General features: G+C 39.3%; 1 protein-coding gene across 3 annotated transcripts in view; it reads right to left on the bottom strand.

Annotated features, from left to right (window-relative positions):
- Positions 1–1100: 1100 nt before the first annotated feature.
- Positions 1101–20285, bottom strand: part of LOC113007558 (TSC22 domain family protein 1-like) — a 39854-nt gene continuing 20669 nt past the window's right edge. Inside the window, exons 1-3 of one of the 3 annotated variants that reach the window (XM_026144241.1) lie at positions 11981–12614; positions 4609–4660; positions 1101–2732 (exon numbers count right to left, since the gene is read on the bottom strand). In XM_026144241.1, coding sequence (XP_026000026.1) covers positions 2463–2732; positions 4609–4660; positions 11981–12090 — 432 coding nt within the window. In that variant the 5' untranslated portion in view covers positions 12091–12614 and the 3' untranslated portion in view covers positions 1101–2462. Of the gene's footprint in view, positions 2733–4608; positions 4661–4980; positions 5780–11980; positions 12615–20285 lie in introns of those variants that run through there. The other 2 variants (XM_026144240.1, XM_026144239.1) reach the window with 2 other exon arrangements.

Raw genomic sequence — 20285 nt, 5'->3', positions numbered from 1 at the left:
TTGTTTAGGTTTGGTTTTTTTTAGCGTCACTTTAATGGAGTCTGTAAAATTCCCTGACTCTTAAATACATGCAGAGCCCATTGTGGTTATATGTAATTGCTCGTAGGAGGCAGTTTCATATAAAGAAAGCAAGCCATGGGAGGTCTGGCCTCTTTGGATAGTTTTCCCTCCACAGCAACTGAGGAAGGTGAGTTTATTTTATAAGTCATCCACCTGGATATTGGAGATCTTAGAGATTGTAATGGCCTCTCTAACTAATGCTACAGTCACAATGTGCAGCGGTCTCATTCATTTTGTAACAGTTGGAGACGGGCACCTGGTGTACAACTACTTGTTTCAAAACGACTTTGTTGTGTAAAGATGGGCTCTGTCTGCCATCAGCTTGCGATTGAACAGGGACAAGTGGACAGTTATGAGCAATCTGTGATAATAGCTGTGATTAAATGTGAAGTGAAAATCACTTCTGTCTCCATATACATACACAGAAATTTATATAAACTCCTTGAGTCCAGTCAGAATTTCAGATGTTAAACTAATATTGATGCAGTGGTCACGCTCCAACCTTCTTTAAAAAGAAAAAAAAATATATATATATATACACATACACACACACACAGCTGCCAACCAGTTGAGTCAACTCCCTTACTGCAAAGAGTTGAGTTGCACTAATTGTCCAGTGGTTGTCAGAGTTTAACATTAGACTAGTTCCCAGGTTTTTTCAGCTGTAGCTGCAAACAGGGATACCAACCTAACCTCTTTCATTTGACTTTTTCTTTTTAATTTAATGCAATTTCAGTTGCTTTGTCTTTTTCATGGTTACTATATGGAGGGGATACGTCAGAGGCAAGTTTTAAGTTAACCAAGTAGACATCCAGAGTGTCAACCTCTTGTCTTTCAGTCTCATCACAGAAACATTTTACCAAATTAATCCCAAAATTAAAGCGATTTCCTCTAGTTAGTTTATTTCAAGTTCACAAAATCATGCGTTTTATTTTAGTTAATGCTCCACTCTTGTCCAAATGTGGTCACTCTTTTCATTCATGAGCGCAGTAATTGGACAGGAAAACTGGGGAGGGGAGGAGAAAAAAAGGAGTCATTTCTTCCTTAACCATGTTTATTGAAAGTTGTGAAGTGCAGCTGTCAAGTGCAATTGTGGTATGTATGTTACAATATCTCATCCGGTCATTGCGGAAACATGCACAGAACATGAGCATACAACTGATACACAGAATGAAAAAGAACATCTCTAGAGTTTGTATTTTTTTTTTTTTTTTTTTTAAATTGAACTTTAAGATATTGTTCATCCAAAAGTATTTCACTGTCAAAAAAAATAAAATAAAATAAAGAGTGCAATACTCCAGAAAGAAAAAGAGAACCAAGTGGAAATGGTTTTACAGTCAAGAGTTAATGTTGCAGTAAGGGTTATGGACAACACAGTCGGGCTGCTTGTTGTCAGTTAAATATCCTAAACTCCTCGTCCATCCACAGTCCTGAAAATACAGCATTAAAAATAGATGACACAGGCTGGGCAAGACTCATCTGCATCAATCTGTGTGACCTAGATAGCATCTGTTGTTTATCTTCACCACCACCTCCTCTCTATTTTACATGATACTTACACTATACAGAAATATACATCATCCTCTGCCCTCTCGAATCTTTTAGGAAAACAAAAAGGGGAAAAAAATGCAGCTTAGCCCAAAAGAAGTCTCAACCCTGTCTGATAAGGTTTAAATTACATGCCACTGCAGGGCTGAGAAAACTGCAATGAGGAGCTTCGAGGGCAAAAACGAGGAGGTTGAAATACTGAAAATAGAATATCATCATCTCCATAAGAAACCACGGTTTGTTCATCCCATCAACCCACAGCTAAAAGATCATACCATCATCATCAATGCTGCTGTAAAGAACCTCCCCTCCCACCCCAAACTCCCCCATTCCAGATGGGGGGAGTCTGTGATGATTGCTCACATTCTTCATTTGGAGAAGGTGTCTTCCTCTTGAGTCCGTCAACCTGGAAACTTTTTTTATTTACATCATTCTGCAAAACAGGAAACTATCAATCCTGCTGCTCCACCCACTGGTGTAGTCGACATCACTCAGGCACAGTGATTTTTTTTCTTTCTTCTATTTAAATCTAAGCATTGTTTCCACTGATGAGCTGTTCCTCTGTAAGACATTCTAGTTGATGAAAAGAGGGGGACTTTTTTGGCAAATGTTCAAAACAACTTCATGTACAGCATCTCAAGATTGTCGCCCTCCCCCCGCGCCTCCGAGCGCAGCCCCCGCTCGTCCCTCTGTCTGCATCCTTCTGAGATAAAATGTGCAAATTCTCATCTTAACGGCGTAGCCTCCTGCGGTTGAAGGCAAAGTTTGGCTCGGCGGCTGTGCCAGAGCTCAAACAACACAAACAAACAAACAAACAAACAAACAAAAAAGTCAAGTTCTCCACCTGGGCCAGGCTACGCCGAGGGGCCGGAGCTGTGTGTTGCAGACTGGGAGAGGGTGGTGGCGCTTGCGGGTCCCGGCGTGGCGGCCATTTGAGGGGTAGGTGGCGAGCCGGTCTGAACCTGGGCCTGGAACTGGGCCATCTGTTCGGGGCTCGCCAGCGTCTTCAACAGCGTGTTCTCCTGCTCTAGCTGGGAGTTACGCTCGATCAGCTCCTTGATCTGCTCCTTCAGCACCTCCACCTCCTCACGCACGGCGTACATGAGGTGACTCTTCACCAGGTCCTGAAAAAGACAGGAGGTAGAGGTTTACGACAGGAATCCACAAACATCAGGTAAATTAGGTTGTGCCTTTAGGCAAAAATCATAATTGTAACCGTTTGATGTGAATTTAAATTTAAGGATGAGGTTGATAAGGAGAAGGATAAAATAACAGGTAGCATCTGTTAAACCAAATGGAAATTGCACATTTTTACATTTAATAGATATGCACCAATTTGAAACACAGCGCTATTACAATGCCAATGTTTACTAAATAAGCTGTAATCCTCACTGTAAGGAAGAGACTGGACAAGACTCACAGGATAATGTTATTCAGTCCCGTTACACACTGAGTACCTTCTTTTGCTGCTTTGCACACATTGAAGTCAGGAGTGAAATGACATTGAATCAAGTTGTTGACGACACATTATGCTAACTTTAAATTAATTAATATGGAATTTTTCCTTCCTACTGTCAGCAAGTGCTTGCTCACGGGGGTGGGGTGGGAGTGGGGGTCGTCTGATTGTTGATGTTTTCTCTATATCACTGGAAGGTCTCTACCTTACAATACAAAGCGCTTTGAGGTTACTCCTAAGGCTTGATCTCCTCAGGGAGACGAATTTACGGAAGGAAATGTGACACAGCTATTGCCTTATACAAAACTACTAACACTTTTGAGTTGAATTATTTATTTAAAATTTCCTTTTAATTTTATCAATGTTGTTGTGACTAATTAGAAAGTAACATTCTGGATCAGACTTAATTTATTATCCTCTTCAGTTGCTTTCTGATTTCCATAAATCAACTGTTCTTAACATTAAGGGACATTTATTAAAATCTAACTAGTCTTTAAGGATCCAGCTAATTTTCAATTGCAAACACCAGCAAAAGAAAAAGCTACCTGTCTTATGTCTTCACCTGGACCAGATGCTGATGGCCTTAAGGTGTGACTATTTGTGCATCATGGGACTGTACACTGAAAATACTGTTGATCATAGTTTTAATGATCTGGGAAAACAAACATTTAAAGCTGACCTATTTTATTTGGAAAAAGTCAGGAACTTTCATTCAAGCTGAAAGTATCCCTAAATTGAAGCTGTGTGTTATCTTTTCATGGAAAAGCACTGCCAGCCTTCATTATACTGAACTATTTTATGAAAAAACGAATGTTTCGAGAGAGAGAAATAAAAATAAACTACTATAACAACAAAACAACAACAAAATGATAGTTACCTAAAACATTAAACTAACAGTTCATGAAGGAGTAAGTGGAAAGAGATCTTTAGAAGCGAGTCTCTATGTAATCTAATCTGGGATAATATAATAGATGATGATGAAAGGAGAAGCGTGAGAGGGAATATTCCCAAGGTGCTACGTCAGCAAGCCGGCCCACGTTTAAGTGCTAGCCAATCAGAGCCCGAGATATTTATACCCAGGCTGCAAGCCTTCCAGTTTGCCTAGCAACAAGAGCTGACAGCAGAGACAACAGAGACTTTAGATTTTTCTGGAAATAAAGCGCTAGATCTTTTTAAAACTTTGATTATTTTTTGATCGGCTGTTGTGCTTATAATTTTATATTTATTTTATATTTGTAATAATCGGGATGTTCTTTCAACTTGGAACCAGCGGTTCGTTTTGAGTTAGCTAAACTACTTTCACCTTTACGTCCGGTCACTCGTCAGTTCTGAAGTCTCACACTATTGCACTATTCTCCACGTATTAGCGGTTTTATTTCACAATTCGTTAACGTTTTGTTTGCCAGAAATTCAAATAAACACTTAAGTACACTGGGATGACGAAGTTCCAGATATAGGTGATTTAAAGTAAAATACTTTTAAGGAATACCCTATTAAGACATCTTATAGCAATTCGAAGACAACAAATTAAAGGAAAAACTCACCATCGCTTGCTCTATCTTGTTGTCTATGGCCACAACGCTGGCTCCGGATGAACTGCAAGAGAAAAGAGAAATAAATCCATTTTAAGCCAAACTGTGCTGCAATGGGGGGAGGGGAGGGGGAGAAAAGCAGCAAATAAGATGGATGGAGAGAAATGCAGAGAATAGAGGAAAGCGAACCGCAGAGCCTGAGGAGCTCCCTCTATAGAAATGTAGGTCGCTACTAGAAACATCAGGAATTTTCTATAAAAGCAGGAATTTTTTATGCTCTTTTTTCCCCTCACAGTGAGCATTTACAGTCATCTAAGCTGGATGCTACACAGTCATGAGGAAAAGGCACAGCGCTGCAGGTGAAGCAGCTGACGGAGCATTCACCTATTATCGAGCTGGACGTGCGAGCTCTCCGCGCTCAACAGCGACGACAGGAACGATATGGAAAAATTCCTCAGCTGGCACACGCCTAGATCCATAGCCATGGTGTAGCACGGAGCATTCATGCTGTTCATGATTTACAGGATCTGCGTGGCACATCCACGCGCTTCTTTCCCTGTGTGTTTTCCCCCTTTCCTTTTGTTGGTATTGGTCCTCTCTCCGGTAAAGCTCGCGCACTGACTGCAGCGGTACGGATGTAAGCCAAGGTCAGTTCATCACAGCGACGCGCGTACACACAGATCTGCAGCTAAGGACGAGGCTGGATGATTTATCCACACACGCGCAGAAAGAGACAGACCTCCGATTGGTGGAGGCTGAGTCTGTTTGCGTAATATATGCAGGGAACGCCCACACCTGCAGCTCTGCCGACTGGTTTCGGCATAAAATCATAGTCCAGCAGCACAAAGGGGGAATATCCGAAAAACAGCTCCCCCCCATAATCATATATTATTGAATTTAATCATTTTAAATCATTGCTGGATGGCCATATCTTTATCTGTACTCACAGGCCTAGACACTAGCTGGCAATCCCCTGGCATCTACCCGTCGCTAGAGGGAAAAGAATTTGAATTCCCTGAATGCCTCTTCAAACATTCTTACAGTGGTGAGGCTCAACATTGACATGAAGGTAAACGTTGTACATGTATTTGGCGAGCATTTGCAGGAAATCTTCCTTGCAAATGACCGGCAATCGCAGCAGCTTGGAGATTTTTTGTTTTGGCACAACCTGACCAACCTAAAAACAACAAGCAACCGCTTGCCAACCACTCAGTGAATGCACATTTTTCCTCAAAATGGTGAGCACGAAGATCTATGCTGACATCTGCACACCTGCCAGTCATTTGTGACCTCCACATTACTATTGCACGCGCCCCAAACAGTGGGCTTCAAAGTAGTAGAACAGCTTTCTGCACCAGAGAATAATAAAGGCTCTATCCTTTAGGAGCAATGCAACTTTTTGCATGGACCAAAAATTAAAACACCAAAATAACGTTTGTAAAAAATCTTCCTAAATAACAAGTAACTGAAGATTGTAACAATATGGAGTGCAAACTACAAAACTTAATATGGTGGAGCAGAAAGGGAATGAGCATAACTTAAATACTTATAAATGATCACAACTGTGCTCCATGTAAATGTACTAAGTTGCTTTGCACTACTGGTCCTAGCCACGCTCTCGTCCAAACTAAGGCATTATTTCATTGGCACCCATGAGGGCCAGTGTCCATTATGAGAAAGAGCTTATAATACGGAGAAATGGCTCAGGGACAGATAAGACGATAAATTATTTAGACAAGACGCACAAGGTTGACGGACAGGGAATGTATCAGCTGCTGCTGCTGTAGTCTCCACAGTAAGAAAGACTTTCATCCAAGGGGGTCAAACTTAACGGTAACATTTAGTTTATTACTTAAATTAATTTTCACATGTGTTGTGGTGCCTGTGGGTAACTTAGATCCTCTAAATAATCTATAACATTCATATCTTTGGAGAACATGCCAACCCCACACAGAACAGCTGAAGTCTGCTCCTCCATGAATCTGGTTGTGCTCGAGGTTTCTTTCTGTAAAAAGGAAGATCTTCCTCCCTACTGTTGCTGGGGGTATCTCCAATTCTGTAGGGTCACAGTGTGCTGTTGCGAATTGATGCTACAAATAAAACTGAACACTGAAACTTCAGATGAAAGTCAACTTGGTCCATGTAATCTGCACTAACAGAACATAATCAAAAGAACAGCTTAGCTTTTATTTTAGGTTACACAGAAATGAACGTATTTAAAATACTTCAGGTGGGCACTTAGTGTTATTTCGTGTACATATGTTGCCCCCTTGCGGCCTTGTGATGTATTGCACTTTGAGGATTATTATCAAAGGACTCTGGCATTAAAAAGACTGTCTTACCAAATGGGAACAGAGATGGTATACATAGAAATAAAAGGTCCTCCACTTCCAGACCATTTTCTTTCTCAAATATTTGCAGGCCAAACACTGTATAAGCACATTTCAGAAAAATCCATCACCCCACAAGTCTCTCCTTATTGAATAGATTTTAAAAGATACATAACTGAGGCAGTTTGTCCTCTGCATAAAACAGTGTTGACTCTCGCAGAATATACCATTATGTATATTACAAACAAAATGACAGAAAGACCTGGGCTTTCCTTTTGAACACAGTGAGTGGGATTTCCAGTGTGAGGGGAGCAGATACCTCTGTTGTAAAACAACCGTTACAAACTCTGAACCCTCTGAAAAAGATCATGTTCACCTATAACAGCCTTATTAGACAACATATTCAATTTTTCATCTGCCATAAACTGTTGCTCTCTGAAACAGTGAAACTATGTATAGAGAAATCAACATTTGTCTGGCAAATACTGGTCAGACAAATGTGGTTTACATGATTAGTTTTGTGGTTTTGAGGGCATATGGATGATGCATTTCATTTGCTTTTATTATACTGGTATACATGTATGCATATCATTCTGATTTAGTTTGTGTAAATACTCAGTCCCTCATATCATAATATCTGGATTTATTTGTTGGAATTTGAAATATTAAGTTCTTTATTGGATTATTGTAATTTCAATTTAGTGAAATAGAACAAAGTGAGGAGTTCTTTAGTGCCATTTCATAAAGTTGTACACCTATACTTTTTCAGATTGGTTGTTTTTCATGTTTTGACTGCAGTAGCACATAAAATTACAGACTTTTGGGATACATACAAGTACATCTGATGTGCAATGGCTGTGTTGGGTTAAAAAAAAAAAAGTTAAAACAGAAACAAAAGTAAATAAAGCAGATGCTCCTCCTTACTGCAAGATGATCCATGTCTACATATTTTTTGAGGTTTTACTTCAGAGACATATTCGTAATCTTACGTTATTTTATTTCATCCTATTCAACTGAGCTTTTTTCATTATGATTAATTTCACTTCCACTAATTTTGTTTTGTTGTTGGTTGTGTTTACTGTTTTGGTTGCTATAATGTGGAAATTTTGCTACTATTTGTAAACATAAAGACCTCTTATCTTACCTAATTCTACACTGTTATCAAATGTCTGTCTTCAAGGCAGTCATGGTGGGTCACTGCAGCTAATTTGACTGAAATCTACACACCCAAAAGTTTTTTCACACACATTACAGATGGGAGTCTTTGTTCAACAGACTCAAACAACTCCTACATTTCCAAACATTTCCACATCAGACACCCACAGCGCACCACCCTCTCCCATATACCTCCCTACACCCGGTGAAAAGGTCACTCTCACACATTCCCCAAACACACGCAAAGTCCTTAAAATCTCTTATACAAACTCTTGACATTCACGCCTCTGATCACACCCATGTCCACATCATACAGCAATCAAGCCACAAAACTAGTGTGAAGAAACTTAAGGTCCAGTTTCTGTGGTCAGAACGAGTTAATGTTTCATCAGGAGGTCAGAATGCGAATTATAACCAGACAGCTGAGAAACGGACTTGCCAGCAAGCACAGGACAGCTATGAAGACAAATCTGTGGCAAGCAAGCTGGTATAAAACAAAGAGGACTCAACATCCCCATGAATTCAACTCAGGGCCCCAAAAAAATAAATGCCTGTATTATTACAATTAAAACCCTGAATCAAGAGCTAAAGACTGAACAGAGCAACGTGTAAAACATTCACTTGGATTTTAATGTTAACACTTTACAACTTCTTTGAACTTCTGTCGTTTCAAGTTTTATTGGTTTCTTTTATGTGTATGTGTGTACCTTATGTTTAATAAAACTGCTTTTTATATTTCTATGTATTCTTATTCTTACAAATAGTCACAAGTGTCAGTGATCTTGTGCCTTTGTCCTGCAGTATTACGCCCAAGAATAATTTTCCATCGGGAAAACTGAGGCACTGAGTACAACTGATTGTGGAGCTTAACCCTCAAGGGGCCATATGATGCACAACTATTGTCTTTTTATTTTATTTATTTATTTTTTTAAGAAAGACTGGATAAAAATAATGACAATTCTCTACATCTACTTGCACACTGTAGCTAATTATTTTTGTTACCGATTACTTTGGTAGCATCATATTTAAGTTACATGTTTTACTGAGCCAGGAGTAAAAATGAAACCAAATCTACAAACAAAAAAAAGCAGTAAAATCTCAGAACTGCAAAACTGGAATGATGAAATTTTGGGCATTTTTACATTTTGATGTATGAAGTACCACAGCAGGCTGAAGAATGGGAGGGGTCTAATCTTAGTGTTTTCAGGTGAAGTATTCAAAAACAAAGCACCAGCTGGATACCAGAAGTCACCTTTACAAATGGTGGCTTAAGCTAATTTGGGCATCAGTAAGCACCAACACTATGAACAAACTGTTTTTTGTACTCTTGCCCGCCTCGCACACCCTTGTCCTCAGTCAAACACTTACTGAAAAGCCAAGTACCTCAATAAGAAGCTCTGAGCAGTGCTTATCTCTTCCGGTCAATTGACTGGAAGAGGGTTTAGCCAATTATCCACACCCCAAATAGCCAGTACAAGAGCGGCTGCTGAGGAGTAACACCCACGCATAAGGTCCAAATTAGACCTACGTATATGGAGTTACATTGAGGCTTGGTAGGAGCTATACGTGTTTACGCTGAAAAACTTGATGCACTTCCAGGAAAAGCTAGGAACAAGCTTTTCAAGGTGCAACTTGCACAAAAACACTACTGAAACTTAGTAACTTAGTTTCCCCACACGTGATTTAAACCTAATAAAATCCTGAACTAAAGCCCTCATCAGTGAAGACAGAGGGGCTTTTCTTTTTACCTTTTAGGACAAAATTTTAAACTGGTTATAAAGTTTTAACTCAAATTATCAAATAAATCCAGAGTTTCTGACAGAAACGTAGTTAAGTCCGGAGGCTGGGACAGAGGAAGTTGTCCGATTCTTGTCTGATAGAGGATTCTCGTTTTTCAGCAGTCCCAGTTCATCTTTGTGTCTTATTAGCGTCATGATTTTTCCATTGGTTAAAAAGTTGGAATGCAGGCAGGGCAACTCCTGAAATGTGTTGCTGCCATCAAAGTTAAACAGAGTGAATATTTGTAACCAACTAATAAAATGTCTTAGGTTAAACATTTGATAGTTTTCTGTGTTCTACCGAAATCTCATCAAGACCTATTTTATTCAGTCATCTTTTTTTGTAATTGGGTTGTATATTCATTGAGGTGCAGTCATTTTTGTCTAAATATCCTGGTGCTTGAGCTCGACTGTGGGCCAAATTAGACACACATGTACTGTTTTGCAAATGTGATTGTTCCAAGTTAATTTAGTAAAACTGCAAGTTGGCATCCTAACCAGCTAGCACCAGCTTTTGCCCACAAACTACTACATTTGTATCGATTGTCTCCAGAATTCAAAGAATACTCCAATAGTTGCCAGTGAAGATCATGCAGTATTTTTGTTTGTGATACCCAGGCCTACTCTGCACAACTTAAGTCGTTCAGAAACCACAAAAGTCGCCCCCTGCTGGCCAGCACAAAGATGCAGTTCACATTTTCCCACCTTTTGACTGGTATCAAGTAACATAGAAACAACAAATCAAATTTTATTTTATTACAATTGCAGCTTTCAGACATAAAAACAAAGCAATCATCCTTTTTTTCCTTTACAGCTGAAGCTTTAGTCCCTCTGTAAAAGCCCCAAGTAACTCCTCACCAGGCTGCGGCATATTTACGACTACAAACACCCTCCAATGAACTATATACTCCACACTGCACCTTTTGGGGGGGGGAAAAAAAAAAAAAAAAAAAAAAACCACAACCCCCCCCAAGAAAAAAAACGAATCCAGGGTTGAAGCACCTCACAAATTCAATTAGACATTAGTACCCATTTTCCAACTCTATTTAAGGGATGTTTTCATTGCTGAGGTCTGCATGAGTGTGTTCTTTGTTTCTATTAAGAAAGGCAGCAATTAAAAGCATCCATCCATCCAAGGCTGGAGCCTATCTCAGCTGTCCCAGTATAGCCAGGACAGGATGGCTCACCAGTCCATCACAGTCATTAAAAACATTTCAGTTTATTTCTGCCACCACCATGTGCCACAGATGCAGTGAACCCATTAAAATGCTGCTATGAAAGTCACAGTAATTCTTCTTTATTCTGTTCGCTGATGTATTACAGAACACTGTAGTGTTTAAACTATGCATGCAATAACTGGCAGTGTCATACGCAGGCCAGCCAACCAATGAATGGCCTCGCTAGTTTGCTGTAAAACAACACACCAGCCCAGTGACCTACTGAAGAAACTTGGAGAGAAATAACCCAGCTCCTGGATGATGTTCTGCTTTTATCTGACCACAATTACTAAGCACTTATTTCAATAAAAACTATGTACATGTAGCGGATACCATTATAAGTATAATGTGCTTTATACAACACCAACAACAATGATTTTAACGCATTTTCCGTGCATATTATCAAGAACACCTCAACAGGAAGTACAGAAATGACACTGTGGGCTGCATCTGCTGCAAAAATAGGACTTCATATGAGATGATGGAGGAGATGGCCCCATTTTGTAACAAGAGGCCAATTTAAAAAAATAAAATAAAACAGCAGAATTTGGCCAAAAAAAAAAAAAAAAAGCAGCATGCTGTAGGTTTTAATTACTCACCCCACCAGAAGATATGAGTAAGCAGCACACATGGACTACACAGTGTATCGTCTACTCGCCATCTGCACATTTACTATACATCAAACACTCCCTACAGTTTATCTGCTACACGTGAATTAAAAGAACATGCAGTGCTAATGCACCCCTGAAGCCCTGCATGACTGAACCAAAGGACAATATAGCCATGCAGCCTTTTGTGTGCAGCTACTGTAGTGACTGGTCTATTCACAGCTACCGTATACAGACCCCTTTAGGGAAGGGGGTGAGGTGGTGATGGCGGTGGGGGTTCCCTGTTTTCATTTTACCTTTTGAGATGCTGCTCCAGCTCCCAGAACAAAAGCTTCATTGCCATCTCGTCATGGCCTTGCACTCGTATCCCCCGCACTCTCATGGAGCCGTCCGTTAGCAGCAGCATATACACTCCAGAGTAAGCGCAGCAGCAGTGTGTCCCTGACCTTCTTTGTTTAGTGTGGGTTTTTGTTTTGTTTTTTTAAAATACAAACACCAAAAAAAAAAAAAAAAAACCCCACACCACTCGTGCCTTATTAAATTCAGCGTGCTAGATCACAGCAAAAGACGCAGCTGCAGCTGGACAGTGAATAAAAGACAGCGTGCCAGGTTATGACTGTACATGAGCTCCTTATTTTTTTTTCCTCGGTCACTCATTTGTGTTTGAATGGCTGACTAGTGAGTGATTTACTGAATACAGCCAGTTACTGAGCCGGTGGTGACGTGTGATCATGTGATACTAGGAGTTACATAAACCATCACCGCAGATTAGCATGTGGACCAATGAGTTCCCTGCTCCTGTGGTCTCTATAGCCTGAGACATATGCAAAAAAATAAAAAATAAAACAGATCTTAAAAAAGATTACGCGGAGTCCGAGTTTGTAGCATTTTTTGGTCTCAAGAACTACAAATCAGTCCTTTAACCTTTAGTGACAGAGATTAATAATGCTACAAAATTCCCTTGAACTCAAAGTCAACAGGATTTTAGGGTTTCCTGTCAAAGACGGTAAGAGCATTCCTGACACTGGTTACTTAACTCGCCACTTCAAACCAAATCATGTCTTTGTCCTTTTACGAGTACATATGCCAGCCCGTTGTGTGACAGACCAGAGACCCTGAGCTTTAGGGTCTTATCTTGTCATATCTCATTGGATGGCAGCTTTAAGATGGCTTAGTGCTTTCCACAGATAGAAAACACAACATATACTCACAGGTAGGGCTGCTCAATTAATCGAATTTTAATCACGATTACGATCTGGGCTTTCAACGATCATTAAAAATGACTGAGCCGATTATTAGCCCCTCCCTCATTTATCCGCGACACCTTAAAGGCCGGTCCGTGAAAATATTGTCGGGCATAAACCGGTCCGTGGCGCAAAAAAGGTTGGAGACCGCTGATTAAGAGGACCCGAGGGAAGCTCGGAAAGCTAAGCAGAAGTTATTTGGAGAGTGACTGCCGTTGGTTGAAAAGAGTTAAAAAAAACAAAAAACTTCAGTGGTGTTGCACACTATTTTATATTATTTTTTTAAAGTCATTGTTAACCCTTTAAAGCCGGTCAGAGCTGCACGCTCCGTTTTGCGTAACTATTTTTAAATCCCTGTAGAATCTGAACCGTGTAAGCTAGCGCAATAATTTGTTTTGCATATGAAACCGGAGGAGTTGTACTTACATCTGATGCCATCAGCTTGTCCTCGGTCACGGTTTCGTTCCACATATAGCTTTGCAAAAATTGCATAAAAAGCGCTTGCAGGAACAAAAACATAATATTCCAGAAACACGCTTCGCCGTTCCTATCAGCTGTTCGTAACACTTCGCACAGTGAAATGATGCACATGCTGTTTTCTTTGCAAATTTGCATCATCAGGATTGTTTTTTGTTTTTCCTGCAATATATAAAAATTGCTGTATCTCCAAAATAAAACTATGAAGACACTCAAAATAAATTTCCTGTTGTTGTAAACTATTTTTTGCAACTTTTTTGTATTTAAAGTTTTGAGGGATAAACCTCTTAAATTTCTCCAAGTAGAAATATATGTAAACAAAACAAAAGCGATTTTCAATTTTTTTTGTAGTTTATTGCACTTTTTTGCAATTAATGTAGTTACTATGGACTTAATGCATACATATTAGTAAAATATGGGCTATAACAGTTGTATAGCAACTTGAAATGCTCCCACAAATGGCACTACAGCATGTAAAAAAATAATATAAGCTCTGGTGGACTTGGTTCTATAGTAGGTCTTAAAGGGTTAAATAAATATCGTCAAATAATCGTGATCTCAATTTCAGTGAAAATAATCGTGATTATCATTTTTGCCATAATCGAGCAGCCCTACTCACAGGGCCTCTGCTGGCTTAGAGACAGCCCGCCAAGAAACAACAGGTAAAGGATGAGCACAATCCAGGGGATATGAATCAGTACCACATGACTTATGGGCAGCTCATGCCACACCCCGTTTATGGCATTATATTTTAGGTAAACCATATTCTTAGAGATTATTTTTATTTTAACGGGTGTGTTGAAGGACTAATTTTTTTTAGTTTTTGAGTTAATGTTTTATATTCAACTATATTTCCAGTGGAAAGATTTTTATTTATTTAGAGAAAATAATTCAAACTTAAAAATGAGGAATACTTATTAAAGAAAGGGCCCCCTTTTACAGTACATATGAACACATTTCCCTTCTGAGGCTAGTAAGACAAACAATTACTCCATACTTGCAAGTAACTGAGCACACAGGTGACCTGCACCTTTCTGCAGCCTAAACACATGCAAAAGTTAAACTACACAGAAGCAGATGCACTGCTGGGTTATCATGCATTTACTTCTTATTTTGAACCATCAGAAACCAGACTTCCCATAGACCTGAGGTGATCTCAGGTCTATGGTCTATGGTCTATGCTTAATTTCACAGATATGATGATTAGCTTCAAAAGTTGGGTACTTCCAACCTGCAGTCATCATCCTCATATCATCATCTCAGAGTAACTTTCTGACTGACCACAGACTCAACGAAATTCTTTGGTTGGGGGAGAAATTCTCACAAAGCCACACCACATTTGTAAAAAGTGCAAAAATTAGCCACACGTTAATTTTCACCTATAGACTCTGACAAGCGAACGAAACAAAGGAAAACATAGAAAAAAAAGCAAGCACAAGAAAAATAGAACAACAATAATGTTGTATGGAGAAAAGTTAATACCACCATTACACCAGATTTCACAGTAAGCTATACATGAATAAGTTGGAATGACGTATTTGCAGTTTCCTGTCATAACATGCTTTTGATGTAGCTAAAATTTAATATGAGTAATTTTATTCTGATGTTATCTGTCTCCTTAATTACTTCTAATTTGTTTGTCTATCCCTAATATACAGTTTCTGGTTTAATTCACTCTTTTTTCTTTTCTTTTTTTTTTTTTTTAAACATGGCAGCCAGTTCTGCCATTTCTGAGGGGAAAATGTAAACTGTAAATGTTTTGTTTTTATAAAATAAAAATAAAAAAAGAAAGGACCTGGCGCGTCCCAGTGATGAGAAAAGAGGCCCATTGAATTGTTGAATTGTAAAGGCTTTTGGCTGTGCTGTAGTTTGATAGTGGGGAGCACACACAGACTTTACCAGTAAGTCCTGGCAGTGGTTTTTCCACTGTGACACCCTGACTATGGAGAATGACAGAGAGCTACTGAGTGAGTCAGAGAAGCAGGGAGGAATGATGAGTGGTCATTTTGGCATCCATACGTGACAGAGGGATGGGCTTTTCGAACATTTGGGCTGACAGCAGCAAGTCCTCAGTCCTCACTCTAAATTAAAAGTCACACATGAGGGGAGAGGCAAAGGAGGAGGGAGAGAGTCTGCCAGAGACATGGGGACTGGAATGGCCTAGATCCACCGCCTCTGCATTAGTACTCTCACTGAGTCATACGGCAAGAAGGGAGAGAGACACAAACGAATGCACGTTTCAAATATAAATCAACCATGAGAATATTCAGTTTGATGACTTATATTCGCAATGACCTTTTAGCTAAGCAAATTGAATTGTACAATGTCACCTTTACTGCCACCAAACCTGCTCATTAAGTACGATGTCATTACCTATGTCCTTCAGTTCCCAAACACAAATGACTGAAAGCTATAAATGGTCTGCAACATTAACATCCAGACATCCATGACAAAGATGACTCGTGAGGTCTAGTTATAGACCATATAGAAAATGGACAGAGATACCACAGCCACTGTTTCTGAAGTCTCTTTTTGAAGCCTTAAGATGAGCATTTTTGCGAGGAATGGATGTGACGAGGAAGGGTGGGTGCTAATGAGCAGACAACCACAAGTTATCAGGGTGGGGTTTACCACCACTGATAATCCTCCATTTTGAAACACGGCATGACCAAAAAACAAAAGACTTGGAAAAAAAAAACATTTATATGATCAAAAATGAGTGATTAAGCCAATAAACTCAACAGCGAAGTGTTTACTGAGTTTAAAAAGATATTTTCGCATGGAACTAAAGTTAAAGTCCCTAATCAGCAGAGACACATGCCATCACATGGCAGGGAGAGGACATTGAAAATGGACCAAATTGCAGCCAAGAGAAAGTCTGAGATGATCCCACAACACGGGTTAGTCATTAATATGGTGCAATGTGGGGCAGCTTGGTGGCTAGCATGTTGCCTTCAATTTACTTACTACAATTTTTTTTCTTTTCTGTTTAAATATGCAACAGGCTTCAATTTGCATGAATATCCAATAGACAAAGAACAAGAAAATGAATACCAGATGATGTATTTAAGCCATTATTTTTCACTAGTTTAAAAGAAGACATGTTATAAAAGCAAAATAAACCAGTACCTCATAATTCTTTATGAATAAAAACCAACTGTGTTTTTGCCTGAAGTCTCTTGCCACATCACGCATATAGCACAGTTTAATCAGCCTTGCACCAAAGTCAGTTCTTACGAATAAAACAATTCTCTTTTACACATAATTGTAGACACACACACACACACACACACACACACACACACACACACAGTTACGTAAGCTGTGATGGTTTGCGAGCAGCAGGTTTGAATAATGCGGAGTGAAACCTGGCATTAAAAGGATTAGCAGCCAAAGAAAACACAGTGCTCTGTCCAGACATCAGAGGACAGAAATGATGCTCACATCAGCAATAAAAGGGGGAGAAAAAGGCTGTAAGCATGTCCAAATGATGCACTGATACTATGGGCCTCTATACAGGATTGATTTTAATGACTGGTAACTTTATAAGTTGTGTGATAAATTTCATTAAAAGAAACAAAAAAAATATTTCTGACATCTGTAAAGTGGTCCTGTAAAGTGACTGATCAATAAATCAACTAATATCGACCTATCACAGATATATCAGCACCGTTACCCCACACAGGTGCATTGTATTTGTGGTGGCAGTTGGAAAAAGGGCCCTGCATTTACATGCCAAAGGAGGGTCACCCACGCTTTTCCAGTAAAGTAGTAAAGAGTATAATTTATGATGATAACTGATGGTTTAAAAAAAAAAAAAAAAAAAAAAAAAAAAACAAAAAACTGCTTTGCAGTCGATTCCTCATCCTGCAGGTGAACTCTTAATTCCACCATCTACAACTGCAGGCCATGTTCTTCTCTTCAGCCTCAGTTTCAAGCAATTCCAGTGCAGAGATCGTTCATGAATGACAAAGAAAGTAAAACAAAGAAAGTATCAAAAACGTGATTTTTGTCATTTGTGCACCACCACAGTGAATTTTAAATCAGCTTTAATTCAAAGGGTTTTGCGATTACAGCTATTTTTACACATAGTCACCCAATTTTCATTATAGGAACCATTTGCTGCAATTGGAAGAAAATTTGCAGTCAGTAGCTGACTGCCCAAAACACCAAACGCTCTGCCAGACCTTTATATCAGCCGCTTTCAGATGCTGCTTGTTTGTGGGTTTCTCTGCCTTCAGTTTCAGTGTTTCTTTCTGTTAATTTTTAATGCTATGAGGGAACAGGCTGAAAATCTGCACTACAAACTGCATATAATATATATATATATATTATACTATTTTATATATATTTGAGGGGTTTTTTTAACCTCCCAAAAATCAAATCCTTAAGCGTCTGTGAGGGTGGAAAACTGAGTCACACTGATGTCTGGGTTACAAACCTTTACAACTCACACCTGCTACAGAGTCACCACTTTAAAAGCTATCACAAGGTGTTATAAGTGTGTTTGTGTTGGCTGGTGGGAGGCTGATATTCTCATACAGACACACAAGTCTGACTGAGTCATCTGCACCTCTCATGCCCTGCTCTACATCTCAACAAATTTCCCTCCATATTCAACAGGTTTCTCAGCCAAATCAGGGAAAGCAGTGGGCAGAAGCAGCGGTACTGAAATTCTTTTTGGCCAGCGGCATCAGCACAGTCATGTGTTTCTATTTTAGAACTGATGATGTGCATTAAACAATGGTCTCTCCTAGGGATGGGCATTATTCTAATGAATAGCCAGCAGCTAATAGGATGTAACAGAACAAAAACTAATGACACCATGCTACTAAAAAGCAAGCGCTGTACTCTTTATGCACAATTATAGCTTCTCACATCGAGAACATTTAAGATGCACTTCCTGTTTGCACTACAAGAGATATTGCATATGTTAATTGAGCAATACGATTAATGCACGAGTTCAGACATTCTCAGATGACAGAGTGGGAGATGCTAAAATAGCTGGGAGAAAACAGGAAATAAAATAATAACCTCCATGATAATTTTGTGTCCCCATTTTCACTTTTCCACCACCAGACCTGATGTGGAGGGTTTTGTCTGAGCTGTGATATCATCATCTTTTAAGGAAAAGACTGCAGCAGTGGTCAGCTGGCTAGTGCAACAAAGTTTTAGATGTCATATCTCTTGGTAACATCAACCGTCACAGTCAGTCTACACAATGCCTGTGGAATATTGAGCTCTGAGTCTATTAGGGCTGCCACAAACGATTATTTTGATAGTCGACTAGTCACCGATTATTTATGCGATTAGTCGACTAATCAGATCATCATCCACTGGACATAAAACTACAGCTTATTGCACCAGCAGCATCTGCTCTTATATAACTATCATTAGCTTACAGCTTTAAGCTTTTAAGGTGCTAACTAAAAATAAAGACAAGATGATAGTTTATTCAATTTTAATGAAATTTGCAGATTGTTTCGGTAAAGTTTAATAAACTCCTTGCTATCTAAAATATAACAGGACACCGGAGTATATTCTCCAGCATCTCACACTTCTGATAATCAGCTGTCTGCTTGAGGTTTATTCAGCTGTGTAAAAACTATAACTTTAATCTCAGCCAAACCGATTTACTCAGGAACAAATAAAATACAAAAAAAAAAAAAAAAAAAGGCCAAACAATAACATTTTTAATTTATCTAAGTGACTCATATATATTTAACCTGAGTCGCGAAAGATGGCGGTGGGTTTGAAAACAATTTGCCGGGAGTCCGGTGTTCTCACGGCGCTAGTGACCTAGCCCCCGGCTAGCTATCGAGCTAGTGGGTAACAGACGTCTCCGAAAACGTCGGAGCGCTTTTGAAAATATGTGGTGTCCTGATAAACTGAGCAGATATTTGAGGTTTACACAGCTACATTCTCGCCTGAAAATATGTTAAACGTTTATTTTGTGACCCAGAAAGAATAATAAGAGTAATATTAAAACTAACTAGCTACCGCCTATGTTGGAAACTAAGGTGGGCCGCGCTATGAATTCTGGGACACAGCTGCTTCTTCTTCTTCGGGGTTTAACGGCAGCTGGCATCCTTGTACATGCTGTGCTGCCATCTTCTGTTTCAGTCCGTTATTACACTCTTAAATCCTGCTATTATTCCTGCGTCTTTTGCGATCTTACAAAGCTTCAAACGACACGTCGACTATTAAATCAGTCGTCGACGATTTTGATAGTCGACGTAATCGTGACTAGTCGACAAATCGTGGCAGCCCTAGAGTCTATACAGCGATTTTCAAAACTGTGAAAATGAGAAAAGCCTCATTTCAACACTGCCAGATTATTATCTATTTCTATAATGTAACAAGCAAGCTAGATATAATTACAGCCTGTTACATTTAGTTCACAGAAGTATGACTTTGTGTTGATCAATATGGTGAGTTTACACTGCGTATTATTACCAAACAGATCAATCACAGGCCTGAGGTCTGTGTAGACACATGTCTGGGAAGGTGCATGGGGTTATGGTAAAGTGTATAGACCTACGCCACAAATTTAATGCAGCACTATAAATAAAGCACAAGCCCCTTAAAAAGGTTAGGGCTTTTTCAAACCAACAGCTTAACGGTAGGATAAAATTATCAATAATCAAGTAAAGCTATTCAGATTAGCATCTCCACTGCACACTTTCCAGTATTTCCTAAAGTTAACTTTCCCCATCTGTAATGCATCTTGAAAAAAAAAAAATGCAAAATCCTGAAACATTTGCTAAGAGCAAGGCTTTTAGTTCACATCACAAGTGCAATACTTCTGTGTTGCCTACTGTTTTCTCTCACCATCACCTATCAAACAAAGTATCCTAAGCATTTCCTTTTGATTAATTTG

Source organism: Astatotilapia calliptera, chromosome 16, assembly GCF_900246225.1.
Source record: "Astatotilapia calliptera chromosome 16, fAstCal1.2, whole genome shotgun sequence".
NCBI lineage: Eukaryota > Metazoa > Chordata > Actinopteri > Cichliformes > Cichlidae > Astatotilapia > Astatotilapia calliptera.
Note: the sequence above shows the minus strand (reverse complement) of the source record. Positions and strands in the feature narration are given on the sequence as shown.